The sequence below is a fragment of the Plectropomus leopardus genome, chromosome 16 (assembly GCF_008729295.1).
Source record: "Plectropomus leopardus isolate mb chromosome 16, YSFRI_Pleo_2.0, whole genome shotgun sequence".
NCBI classification, from domain to species: domain Eukaryota; kingdom Metazoa; phylum Chordata; class Actinopteri; order Perciformes; family Serranidae; genus Plectropomus; species Plectropomus leopardus.
The window spans coordinates 4,083,518-4,098,038 of record NC_056478.1 but is presented as its reverse complement, the minus strand read 5'-3'; the positions used below and the strand labels follow the sequence as shown (position 1 = coordinate 4,098,038).

General features: G+C 40.5%; 1 protein-coding gene and 1 long non-coding RNA gene across 2 annotated transcripts in view; one reads left to right on the top strand and one right to left on the bottom strand.

Annotated features, from left to right (window-relative positions):
* The window catches only part of clic5b (chloride intracellular channel 5b), a 21,140-nt gene extending 16,499 nt beyond the window's left edge, over positions 1 to 4,641 (top strand). Inside the window, exons 4-6 of the mRNA XM_042503964.1 lie at positions 1,130 to 1,236; positions 2,811 to 2,992; positions 4,052 to 4,641. Coding sequence (XP_042359898.1) covers positions 1,130 to 1,236; positions 2,811 to 2,992; positions 4,052 to 4,216 — 454 coding nt within the window. The 3' untranslated portion in view covers positions 4,217 to 4,641. The remainder of the gene's footprint in view (positions 1 to 1,129; positions 1,237 to 2,810; positions 2,993 to 4,051) is intronic.
* Positions 1 to 14,521, bottom strand: part of LOC121955880 — a 24,555-nt gene extending 10,034 nt beyond the window's left edge. Inside the window, exons 1-2 of the long non-coding RNA XR_006106645.1 lie at positions 14,095 to 14,521; positions 2,858 to 2,977 (exon numbers count right to left, since the gene is read on the bottom strand). This is a non-coding gene — a long non-coding RNA (uncharacterized LOC121955880). The remainder of the gene's footprint in view (positions 1 to 2,857; positions 2,978 to 14,094) is intronic.

Below are 14,521 nucleotides of genomic sequence, written 5' to 3'. Positions count from 1 at the left end.
CAGTCTTCATATTTTGATCATTTTGGATGTGTTCATGCATATATTATATATTTTGGCAAGATTATGTGTTTTTGTTTAATCTTGACATTTTCAGCTCAGCTCCTACAAAACGTCTAAAATACACTGTGGATACAAAATTATTACATTCATAATGTTAAGTGCAAAAAATGCACCATTGAAACCCATTCAAACTGCCATTTTTTATCCCACAGCCATCAAACATAAAAACATACACTGTTTTATTTCTTGGTGTCATTCTGGGCTTTTGCCTTGGAGTTTGGAATTTTTAGCATTTTTCACCTAATAATGTCATTGGTACCTTATTTGGCATATGGAAAAATATATGCTATTTCCACTTGGTGCACTGTCAGTCAGTGTCGCTGCCAAATCATCGACAAAAAAAAAAAATCTACGTAGCATGTTGTTAAAAAGAATTCATTTTTTAATGTTTTTTTATCTAAAAACATAGTAGCATCATAACAAAAACATGGCATTTAACGGGTTAAAATTATGAAAATTAATAAATATTTAATATTCATGATTAGGACTGATGTTGGTTAAAAAATTAACTAAATGAAAATAGAAAATCACATTATTGTATAACATTTTTAAAGCGCATTTTGTGCACAGAGCGACACGAGTGTGTGTAGAACTGAAGTGGCCCACTAAGGGTTAACTGATACAACTGTTTGTTGTTTATAGCTGTTATAAATCTTTTAAGAATGAGTATATATGTGTCTCAGGCCCATAAACAGTAACTATACATGCTTTCTTTAGCAGCAGCTTTTGTGTAATTTTTTTAAAAAAGACGACAGGTTTATTGTTTTTTTAATGTTTTTTTTGTTTTTGCCATTTACTTAGAAAATGAAAAAATCAAGAGGCGGTGTGTGTGCAGTTTTAGAGAAAACTGTCAGATCAACTAAATCTTTCTTTTATTGCCTGTAAAGTTTTTTGCATTATAAATGGACCTTAGTGTGAGAGAGCTTAAGGGGCGGGCGGCCAACTCGGTGTAACATGCATTCAGCCTGAGCCGAGCTCCAGTCCAGGTGTTAATGCTATCCAGATGCTTTGCGTCTCTGACTGCGTCTCCTGCCTCTGTCCCCCCCTCCCCCTTCTAACGTCTGCTCAGGTATCCCAAACTGGCCGCCAAGCAGAGAGAGTCGAACACAGCTGGAAACGACATCTTCGCCAAGTTCTCAGCCTACATCAAGAACACCAAACCAGAGGCCAACGCCGGTGGGCTGCTCGTTTTATGCCATTTACACACACACACACACACACACACACACACACACACACACACACACACACACACACACACACACACACACACACACACACACACACACACACACAGAGCAGAAGAAAACATGACAGGCACTATTCTGTCTCTCCACTAGGGCGAGGCAGAGTCCACTGTTTGAGACTTGCTTTGACTGCATATATTTTGCTTTGCCGCCACCTAGTGAGCTTTTTACAACACACTTTGACTTTCCAACAATACTGTATTTTAGAAATATCAGCATCCTGATTGAGCAAAATCAGCCTAATATAAAATAAGAGCAAAAACAGTATTGATTCATCATCCTTAAGTGCTTACATACCTGATTTCCAACCTTTTGATAGCTAGACTGACATCAGTTTTCTTGTGCTACATTCAGCCACCTTTCACAAGCTATTTAACCCCTTGAAACTTGAGTAAATTTGTTAGATTTCTTTCAAAAACATGGGGAGAAAGGCAATGACCACCTTTGTAGGAAAAATATCCCAAAAATAGCAGGAAATTAGTAAAAGGTTGCAAGAAATGTACCTAAAAGAAAATGATCCAAGAAAATAATGAAAAATGTCTGGATAACTAGATTTCTAATTACTTTTTAAATTTTATTTTAGAACTTTAGTCATTTTCTTGTTAGCTTTAGTTTTGGAGTTTTACCTAAAAATTAGGTTTAAAACAATGGGAGGATTATGCACACAAATTATACAATATACATACAAAGACAAGATACATACATATTCCCAAAAACACACAAAAAGATGCAAAACAACAATGACACGCAATACAACAACAAAAAAAAATCAAAATCACACAAAGTCTGTGTGGCTTGCTGCTGTGTAGGAGAGGAGGGTGGAGCCTTTTACATATTTACATACAATTCTCTCATAATCCATGCATGTAACCCAACTATTTGATGTAAATATAACCCTTTGTGCTTTCCATTATGTTTAAAATATAATAATAGTTGTGGTGCATATAGCCATCTCATGTGGCTGTGCTCTAAAATTGTAACTTCTTTGCTGTCAGTCCAAAGCGAGAGTAAGAAAGTACTGAGTATAGATGTATACATAAATCCAAATAAATTTACCGGGAATTAGAATCCAATTATAAACATAATGTGGGCAGAGGTGCATTCTTAGAAACGCTTTGTATGCTGCACTGACCACAAAAATACAAAAAATGTTTAAACAAAGTTTAACTGATTCTTTAGCATGGTATGAAAACCTCATGCCCATTTTTATTTAAGAGTAATATGTATGGGAATAACAAATATAACAGAATAATTAAATACAAACCACATTTTGTGGCTGCTATTATTCACCCTTTTTAAAAATCTCATTAAATGTAATTGATTCACTTATTTTCTTAGTTTTTTGTTGTTGTCTGCTCTTGTTTTGCATTTTTTAAATACATTTGTCTTTATTGTAGGTCTTTGTGTTGTATTATTTTATTTTTATGACTTTTGAAACTGTTAAAACTAAAAACTTTTGACAAGAGTAATTGTACCCATGCTTGTTTGTGTTTTTGTGTTTAGTTCTAGAGAAAGGTTTGACGAAGGCCCTGAAGAAGCTGGATGATTACCTGAACAGCGTCCTGCCGGACGAGATCGACGCAGACAGCATGGAGGAGGAGAAGGGCTCCACCCGGTGCTTCCTCGACGGAAACGAGCTCACCCTCGCAGACTGCAACCTGCTGCCCAAACTGCACATAGTCAAGGTAAAGAGGGAGAAACATTCACTCATGTTAATAAGTTCTTTTATGTGGATTGTGAATGTATACTTGGATGTATACTCACTCAATTATAAAAAAAAAAAGTAAACAGGACATGGTATCACAATTAACTATATATATCTGGTGAATATTTATGTACCAGTTTGTGCATTTTCTGCATCAGTTTGTAGTATAAATGTCTTTAATTTTGTCAAAAAAGTCCTCTGCAACTGAGAATCAAAGAATTCAGAAAGCAGTTTTAATGAAGTAGAAAATTCTGCTCATTTTTCTAAAAAAAAAAGTATAAAAAAATATAAAAGTATAAAAAAAAGTATCAAAATAAATCAAGTTTTTTTCAGAATTTTGAGAAAGTGATTTCACTATTTCAGAAAAAAACAGAACAGATTTTATTTTATTTTTTATTATTATTTTATTTTCTCAAGGTAATGCATTGCACTGGCATTACAGAAAAAAATGACTGAAATATTGAAATATCTCCACGACTATTGAATGAAATGCCATGAAATTTGGTACAGACTGACTGATGTGAACCCTTGACCTTCACTTTAGCGCCACCTGCAGGTCAATAACCAGATAACTGCTAAACTGACAGCTCACTGCATCTTTCTCCTTTCACATTTCCACATGGGAGATTTCAGGGGCGATACAAGTTTCTCAGTTGCAGAGGACTTTTTTGACAAAATTAAAGACATTTATACTACAAACTGATGCAGAAAATGCACAAACTGGTACATAAATATTCACCAGAATGCATGAAAATAAGTGTTTGATGCTCAAAATGTTCTGTCAGAGGAACTCTGCAGTCCTGTTTCATACCTGTCTGCCCCAGCGATGAACCAAAACCTAAACCCTTCTCACCTCTTTTGAGAGAGCAGTACATGAGGCAGGCTGAGAGAGCAGGGCATAAAAATGTGAAGTGAAGCAAATCACCTCTAAATACTACTGCACATAAAGAAATGGTAAAGTTATACGACTGCTTAGTGTCAGATTTTAAATATCTGTCAAGTTTGTCTTCAGTTCATAAAGTCACATCTTCTCTCTCAGGTTGTTGCTAAAAAGTACCGCAACTACGACATCCCCTCGGACATGTCGGGGGTGTGGCGGTACCTGAAGAACGCCTACACGCGTGACGAATTCACCAACACCTGCGCTGCCGACTCAGAGATCGAGATGGCCTACAAAGACGTGGCGAGGAGACTGGCCAAGTAACTCGCCAACCAACCCGAGCTCAGACAAAATAAACTAGAAACACAACACACAAGAAAAAGATCTCCTTTCAACAAATGTGACTGTCCGTTAGTCTTCTTCAGTGGTGTTTTTGACTGTAAGTCAAAGTAAACAGGTCAGATGTTGCAGATGTTATTGGGAGCTCTGGCTGCTTTACAGCTGTACATGTTGCAGTTACAGATATGGCAAAAGACTTAACTAACTTAAAGGAACAATCCACCCCAAAATCAAAAACACATATTTTACTTCTCACCTGTTGTGCTCTTTATCAGTCTAGATTGTTTTGGTGTGAGTTGCCGAGTGTTGGAGATATCAGCTATAGAGATACCGTCCGTCTCTCCAATTTAATGGAACTAGATGACACAAAAAAAAATCTAAAAACTCAACGTCTCTTTCCAGAAATCATTCCCCGGTTACTCAAGATAATCCACAGACCTTGTTGTGAGCAGTTTCATGTAGGAACTATTTTCTCTCTACCTAACTACATCCACATACTGTATCACTGCGTAGAGGGAAGCGTGCATCTACTGCCAGCTCAGCGAGCAGCACTGAGCCCGCCATCGTTTACATATCACGCTGTCACAAGCCTGAGTCCTGCATTGGGTCGTATGTCGATGGGTGAAGAAAACAACGTGGGTCAGTTGGTGGGTGTTGAATGGCAAATATATTAAAATAATAATTTTTAACGATGAATGATTTAATCCTGTGTTTGCTGACTTTGTGTCGGTTCTTGCTTTTGCATAATTTGGAATATAAGAGCCGCTTCACTCAGGTGTGCCACTAAAAGGCACGTTTACTCAGAAAATGCCATTTTAATGAATATTTTTTTGCATATTCTCACAGCAGCACATCATGACAGTTCATTTCATCTTAAATACAATATCTTAGTTCCACATGTACGAAATGTTCCAAAATGATCACTTTAAATGTGCTGCATAACCAAATTATATGAACAAGCCCTGGTTATTACGGGGTTTGCGGTTTTTGTGTCGGGTTGCAGAATCAATTTGTCATGTGTGGGTGACAAGTGTGGTACTGCACATTGCGTTTCTGGTTCATGAGCAGGTCTTAGACCACATTTAGATGAGAACCCCCAAACACTGTTGTCGTGTGAACAAAAGGCCAAACTGCAACAAAAGTGTAACGTTTCATGTATAGTTTAGTAGAGAGAAAATAGTTCCTACATGAAACTACTCACAACGAGGTCTGTGGATTATCGTGAGTAACCGGGTCATGATTTCTGGAAAGAGATATTGCTGATGAGTTATTTAAATTGATTTTTTTGCCGCTTTGAGCACCACAATCCGAGTGCCATTTAGATTTATTATATTGGAGAGAATGCAGACGTCTCAACAGCCAATATCCCCAACACTTGGCATCTCACACCAAAACTATCTAAATTCTTAAATAGCACTACAGCTAAGAGGAAAAATATGTATTTTTAATTTAAGGGTGAACTGTCCCTTCACTTCACAAACCACATTTATTTTTGCTGCTGTGAAACTTCTGACCGAACACTTTTACTCAAACATGATTGTGTCCCGTCTGTATTTATTTCTCATAACACAAAGCTCTCTTTCATACATAATCCGCCGGTCCGCACGGCCAAACATTTTACTAGCTGCTGATGTCAGGGTCGTTCACTTTATTTATTCCCAAACCCACAGAAGTCTAGTCTGACTCCAGTGTTTATTATCAAGTTTTGGCTCCCGCGGAGACACCTTGATTCATCCATGATTGATGCTCGCTGAATATGACCGTTCCAATCTGCAGATTCATTTTGACTCTTATTACTGTCTGTGTTGTAGTTGTTTTGTTTCCTTGAGCTTATCCTGATTCACTCCTGCTTCTGAAAGATTGATTTGAAGAAAGACTGATTTTAATAATGACTTTATATGATGTCAGTTCGATGGAACGAAATGTAGCTGATGAGGGCACTGATAGAACAAAGCTTGTTTCTGATTTCTTTGCATGAATCTGTTTTAAATTGTTTTGTTTTTTTAAAGATTCAGTGTGTAGGATTTAGGGGGATATTTTGTAGGAAATGGAATATAATCACCCGAAAATAGGAACTGTTATATTTCATTACCTCAGAAAAAGCTGTTGCTGCTGAAAAAGTTTCTTTGATGCTGTTTGGCATGTCAGAGATGGGCCGCTAGCCCAGCACCTGCTAATGTGTGCTCACTTTTTTGTCTGATAACTTTAGATCCAGACATTCAGGAGGTTTTTACCAGGAGCCGAATTATCCACAGAGGACTCTACCTCTCAAAAACAAACGGACCAGGTGATTTAAAGTGCTAGAAACATTTAATAAACACTGAATAAAGTGTTTTTCCAATGGGACGTGCTAACTATGGTGTCTGATGCAAAAAAAAAAAAAAAAAACAGCTGTGAATGTCCCTACCTAAAGCCAGTGTTTGGTTTGTCCATATAGGCAACTGTAGAAAAATTTCGTAGACGAGGACCTGCTCCCTATGTAAATATAAACAGCTCATTCTGAGGTAACGAAAATACATTGATTCTTATTTTCAGAAAACGTACTAATAATGTTATATTCCATTTCTGCCAGTATATCCCCATAAATCCTACACACTGGAGCATTTAAAGTACAATAAATCCTCATCTATGTGCCTTTATTTGGAAGTATCAAAAATCCATGCCAACGTCGCTGATGGACTCATTCTGAAAAATGAAATGCATCACAGCCGGAGCTGAGACATTTGTTCTGCCTCCAGCTATTAGTGTTCAGTCCAGGTATTGATTTTGTCTTAAGTTACACATGATATTATGAATGGAGAAAGTATTTATTTAGCTGCCCCCCAATCAGGCCTGATTAGCCATTAGCACTGCGATGAAAAGCGTCTTCCAGGCCGGGTCCACGATGGTCAGGAGCCCTCCGGCCCCCGTCATCACACACACATTTCCTCCGCTCTGAGGAGCCTATCAGCATCCAGAGGCTAAAGTTCAAAAGTTTCATTGTCCACGCAGAGGAGGATGGAAATTTGTCTCGGGGCTTATCGTCTTTGGCTTGGTGTCAGGCTGCAACTATAGCGAGACTTCCTTGAAGAACCATAAGGCTCTTGTGTGGTTTGGACAAACATATGATATGAAATTGGAGCATGATGACTGAGAGCCTTGCTCATTGCGAAGCTCTGCAAATAAAATAATATTTTCACAGATCTGCTTCTGCCTTTTCTTTTCTTTTCCAGCGAGGTGATCAATCAACACGGACACTTTGGAGGTTGTCACGCGGCGAGGCGCTTCGTCTCCGCGATAGCGAAGGTGAAAGCAAAGATCACGGTCCTGAAAAGGGTTAAGTGTGCCTGACTGAGTTGATCAAATCCAGTGGTGCAGGTCTGTTTCTCCATCCATAACGGAGAGAGGGAGAAAGAAGGAGAGAGGGAGAGAGAGTGATGACCGTTGACAGGCTTAAATAGAGGCTTCCATGCCAGGGATCAAACGCCATCCCTCTTCTCCACTCTCTCATTAAGACGGAAAACCCGAGCGCCGCCATCCGATCTGTCTCCATTTTTCCTCAAAGGAGTCTAACTTGAAAGATCTGCGCCTGTCGGATTTACAATGGTGGGCGAGTGGTGTTTACTGAGACGCGGCGTTGCCAGAAACAACAGTCAAAGAAAATAAATGGAGCCTGCCTAGTGTTTCCACAGGAGTAAGGAAATATGGAGCGAGACTTGTGCCTTGCTGTTTGGTAATTAGTACCTAAACATCCCTGTCCTTGGATCCCATCGCTCACATCCAACATTTCTGCAAGCTGGATAATATACAGTGGAGCATTAACGTCAAACACGTCTGGTCATGGGGCCTGGCACGCCACATTAATCTGTTATTACACTCCCAGTGGATCCACCAGTCGCTGGCCTTGGCTCGGCCACCATAGTACAGGGAGTCCATATAGGCTGACAGGGACTCACACTCACTCACACACACACACACACACACACACACACACACACACACACACACTTTTATAGCCAGGTTTACTAAACCTTTGCAGCTCAGGCATAAATTGTCTAAATTGAGCGTCGCTTTGAGACCTGAGCTGATTAAAACAAACTGGTGCGTTTGACGTGTGAGGACCCACCAGAAACAGTCCTGTGATCCAATTAAGGGCCAGACCCATAGTTTAAGAAATACTGCACACATTTAGACCTCAGCGCTCCTTTGCTGCTGCTTACCATAGATATTGTACCCAGGAGACAGACGCATATGTTTCAGCCTGAGGTGGAGTTTGGTTTTACCTCATACTGTCCTGCTATTTTAGCAGAAACCCCGTATTATTCATGTCCTTTAACTGTGAGCGCAGCAGAAAGGGCTTCATATGTTGAGTAATCTCATACTATATCCTATCCAGATTTTTCACTGTGATCATACATAGAACAGACTTAACCCTGGTTTGTGTTCATGTACACGCATGGATGGTTAACTGAATGGGCATACCAGGTACAGGACTCAAAAGGACTACAAAGATACACAAAATAACCACAAAGAGACAAAAAACCCACAAAGAGACACAAAAAAACTATAACCAAAAGGGCAAAACAACAAAGACACACAAAACGACTACAAAGACACACAAAAGAGACAAAAAATGACTACAAAACAACCACAAAGACACACAAGATTACATCAAACAGTATAACTACAAAAGGGGAAAAACAATCAAAGAGACACAGAGCAACTACAGAGAGACACAAAATGACCACAAAGAGAGTGCAAAGACACACACAATGTCTTTAAAGAGACACAATATACAAAAAGGGGCAAAACGTCCAGAGACTTACACTGACTACAGACACAGAAAGACACAAAATGACACCACAGAGACACACACCACCACAAAGACGCAATAACTAAAAAAGGAGGTGAAACAACCACAAACAGACACATAAAGACCACAAAGTGACGCAAAGAAACTTAAAGTTACTTCAAAACAAAAGAACAAAACAAAACAAAAAATGACACAAATTGACTTTAAAGAGACAAAACAACCACAAAGACACACAAAGTGACCAAAAGTATGCAAAAACACCACAGAGAGATGCAAAGCAACTGCAAAGGGAAACAAATTCATTCAAAGATGCACAAAACAATTATAATGGGATACAAAATTACTTCACAGAGACAATATAACCACAAAAAGGGGCAAAACAACCTCAAAGAGACCTAAACTGACCACAAACAGACATTAAAAGACCACAAAAAGACACATGCAACCACCAAAAAGAGACAGTGACTTGAAATTAGACACAAAATGACCAAAAAAGTGACAAATGACTTCAAATGGACACAAAATTACTGGAAAGAGATACAAAATTATTTTAAAAAGACAAAAAATTACTTTAGAGATGCAAAATCACAACAAATTGCCTCAGAGAGACACACCAAACCATAAAAACATGCGTAATGACTAAAAACTATAACAAAAATTATCTAAATACATAAATAAGCGGTAAAACCACCACAATTAGTCTGACAAAATTAATTACAGCAAATTAAAACAATCTATATTTTATAAACCAAACTGTGTTATTTAAGAAACGCATTATCTCTATTTATTCCTAGTATCCATAGGTACACCATGTCAACATGTGCATTTGCCTCCCAAACAGAACGTTTTTTTATTTGTAAAGTAAAAGCCCGCTCCTTTACCTTTCACATACAGATGTGAAATTTGGTAAGCATATGTATCATGTACAAAAGTACATAAAAGCTTATTGGAGCCGTACCCTGAACCCAACAGGAAGTCAGCCATTTTGATTTTACTGTTCAATCTGGTGCATTTTTGGCCATTTCCAGGGGACCTACTTTTTCAACCTTTTACAGATTTCATCAGATTGACTTTAAATTTGATGTGTACCATCTAAAGACCTTAGACAGAAAAAGTAACCAAAAGCTTGAGTTTTCGTCACACCGTGTGCCCGTAGTGAGGTGTTAAACCTCTATTTTTCATCATGAAAGAGAAAGTGGTTTATACCTCCAAAGTAAATTGTCCAAACTTTGCATGTTTGATGACAGTCAGCCCTGACAACATCTACAGTTACAGCGCCACCAACTGGCAACAAGAAATAACATGTTAAAAAGCTGACTCCAATCTCTGTCTGCATTTTGACGTTTTCACAGAAATGAACTGCTGCTTCAGCCGGCGTCCCGCCTGTACCCCCAGCGTGGCCATGGATGCGAGGGCCCTTTCATCGCTGCTTGCAGCTTTAATTATTATTATAATGACTGATGTTGGGTAATGACTGACATGTGACATGAACATTGACCTCTCCAGAAGGTGACGGCTGAGGAAATACAGGCCCGAGAAGGAAGTGTCTAATCAGGAGCACGGCCGCCATCCACAGGAACCATGTCATAACAGGAGATCATGTTTAAAAGAGCAGACAGAGCTGCGGAAGACGAGTCCTCGTCTCTTCCACCCGGAGACAGAGAGCATCTAAGAGAGTATCACATTCTCCGCAGGTCCCCCAACCCTCCTTCACTCGCCTGCCCTCGGAGGCTTGAGTGACTTGTGGTGAAGCTTGATGGGGATTATTGATCTGCCTGGCGCGCGCCTGCGGTTTCGGCGTAAGACTGACGACCTCACCAGAGAGAGTTCTTGGCACACGACGGCCCCTGTCTTAGATCAGCGCGGAGGCCGGGACAGGCCTGTCCTGGCCTGTAGTGAGGACTGTTTGAGCTCGGAGCCAGGTGATCAAGACATTTTTCTGTGTATTTAAATAATCAGGCCCAAATTTAGGCAGAAGATAACAATAAACATATCTGATTGGCTTTTTGGAGAGGAGTAGAAATGAGTAACCATGTCTGCAGACAGCAGGGCCCGCGGGTATTTATGCTCTTGGTTAGATTTACTGGTTAGGGTTTCAGTTCCAGTTGTGGACCACATGAAATAATCCATGGTCACTGGAGAAGGATGTGGACACTGTGCTAATTATGTGAGATGATGATGTCAGGTATTGATACCTTCTAGTGAGCCAGAACTTTCCCCTCTCCGCTGTCTTCCAATGTATATAACCGCGCTGTAGCGACCACACTCGCTATATGACCACACTCACATCCACATGTCGGACATGTCTGAATCCTCGGCAGCCCTCACACATCCGCACTGTCAGCCGGGCGCTCACTTTATCATTCATAGTTGTAAATCATCGCTTCGCCTGCAGGAAACACGCAGCATTTTATTTTCCAGTCATAAACCATAAAACCTGCCTCTAACACGAGTTATGATCCTTGGAGACGGAGAGGATGAATGTCTAAAGCAGAACCAGACACGATGGCGGGCATCCTTCATCCCCCTCTTTGCCTGGCATCCCCGCACGGTTGGTGGATTTTCCAAAAAGCCCCAACATGATCTAAATGTCACCAGGGTTGTATGTCATTCAGCGGCGAACTGGTTCTCACTGCTCCGAATTACCACTCCATTAGTTCTCAATTAACACTCGTCTGATAAAAATTTAACAGCCCTTCATGTGACAGGAAGAACACACAGGGCTCCTTCATGCTTGACTTTCAGGCGAAGATGGGGCCCCTGCCCAAATTTTTGAAATTTTATTGCCTGGCTGAAACCTATGGAAAAGGCCTGTTTTGCATGAATATTTGGCACAGAGAGAAGGTTTATCCTGTCTTATGTTCTGTACACTCATTCGTGCTGCAATAGTTTGCCATTTTTTGACAGTTGAGATGGTGTATAATTTGAAACACTGACATGAAGCGGAGCCTTCGGACAAAGAGGTCTTTTGTTTGTGTGTTTGGTCGCTGTCCATGGTCCTGACACTCGCATTTTCACAGTAATTCCTTTTTTTTTTGCAGGCGGTGTGGCCATGTATCAGATTGCATAATTTGAACTGGCAGAACTCATTAAATGTAGGCTTTTTATGTTTCATAAGTGCACTTTTCTCTGCGTTTCACTTAGCAGCAAATGGTTTCATGGAATCGAATGTTTCCAAAGCGGGCTAAAGACACAGGCATGCTTTAATCTGGTGATGAATGGATTCTGGTGCTGGATGTCAGGCCAACTTACAACCTACCATGTCTGTGAGGCTCTGGGCTGCTGCCTGGACGCAGCTCGCCCGCCAGTCGATCATTTCTTTTATTACAGGTCAGAAGACAAGTCGTCATTTACATCACTCATTCCCTTTTCCAACAACATGGTTCCGTTTCAGTTTCCGCACCTAATTTTGAACCATTCGGAGCATTTCAACCAAAAATAAACCAAAAAATTTAAAAATAGCAGGTTTTGCTTGACCTGAAGTGTAAACTGTGATGGCATCAGTGGGGGTGTTATATTCTCCGGGTGGAAAAATGGAACGCATTCTGATCCCAACTTGTCAAATACCACCGCTTTTTCAGTGAATCTACACGTCTAAGAGGCCAACCACAACCGCTCCAAAAACGCCTTGCAAACACATCTGGAAAAAAGAGCTGGGAGTACTAAACACTGCGTGCGTATACTGCATGCGCATGGCCAAAAATTACAATGATGAGCGGGGCGACTCCGCATACTATTGGGAAACTAGCGACGCATCTCAGCATGATTGGCCGCTAACTATGGCGCACTAGATACCCTCCTGCGTCTGTTTTGGCCGTTCAGGGACGCGGTGTCAATTTGCACATTTTGTGCTTGTTGCATGCAAACAGTCATTTTCAATATAAACTTACAATGTAAGCAAAACACTTTAAGGTTAATTATCTTAGATTTCGACAAAGGAAGCACATGGCTGGCTTAAAATTCACACAGAAAGCGAACAGTGGGTTCCTGTTTTTTGGATTAAAACCAGTAACACATCCAAAACACATCATAACGCACCCACTATATGCACTATGCATCAACACCAACATGAAAGCTGATTTTTAACAACCACAACACACACACATACACACACACACACACACACACACCCAGCGGCGTTTGCAGCACAACCATCAGATCTTCCTGCGTGTCTCTCAGCAATGAAATAGCACACCATCACATAAATAAATATTTCCACACATTAAATATTATTACTGTACAACAATAAGAAAACACTGGTGAATGTCAGAATCTTTGTAAAAAATTGCATTTTTGAAAAGAATATTTTTTACTTAAGACCGGGCTGGGCAACATGGAGAAAAGTCTTATCGCAATAACTTTTTTCATATCAGTCGATATTAATATATATCACCATATACATCAAATCACTATTACTGTCAAGCTTAAAGGTTTCCTTTGACATCTAAGTGACACATGAAGATATCATAACCCTGTGAGAGCGGAGCGGACACCAGCAGAGACACCCAGATACCAGCAGAGAATGAGAGCGAAGTGGACATACGGAGACACGGTGGAGACACTGGCAGTAAATGAGAGCACAGCAGACACCAGCAGGGACACCAGGGGCAAAAGAGAGCGAGGGGACGTTAGTAGACACCTACAGAGAATGAGAACAAGCGGAGACATCAGTGGACACACCCGCGAGAATGACAGCAGAGCGGACATCCGGAGACATCAGCGGAGACACCAGCGGCAAAAGAGAGCGAGCAAACATTCAGAGACATTGGTGGAGACACAGGCGGAGAATGAGAGCATGTGGCGATTCAGAGACACTGACAGAAAATGACAGCTAGTGGACACCGATAGAGACATCGATGGCAAAAGAGAGCGAGCGGACATTCGGGGACACTGGTGGACAATGAGAGCACAGCGGACATGGCTGAAATGCTTCTATCAACATTTTATGGACCACATCTAATATTTCAATCAAGGAAAAGTTACATCGCGATTGTTGTGGTTTTGTGGCCCAGCCCTAACTTAAGAGCAGTTGGTGAATGGGGCCAACTGTCAGTAAATTCAAAGTAATTACCTTTGACTCAGCGACTCTTCCCACTTGTCCTGTCCTCTCAAATTCTTGTTGTCCCAAAAAGACACAATCCATAAAGCGTTTTCAAAATGTCACTTGTTTTTACTCTCTGGTAGTTTCACGTCCCCGTTGCTTTAATCACGCTGTAAATCCTCTCTGGACCCACCGAAAGTCTTCTCCGGTCACTGACGTTAAACCGGAAACACCGTTAGCTAATTAGCATGTTCGCTCGGTGCTAGCTGTTAGCCACCGTTAGCAGTCACAGTTGCTCTCGATAAAGTGCCGTTTAAAACCTTTGCTGGTCTCAGAGAGTCCGTCCACTTCAGGTGTAGGTCCTCCTCTTGAATTTATTCCTTTCTTGTCTCGCAAACCGTCGTTTTAAAAAGAGACACTCGAAGTCGGTCGGCAACACTTTCGGCTTCAGCTGTGA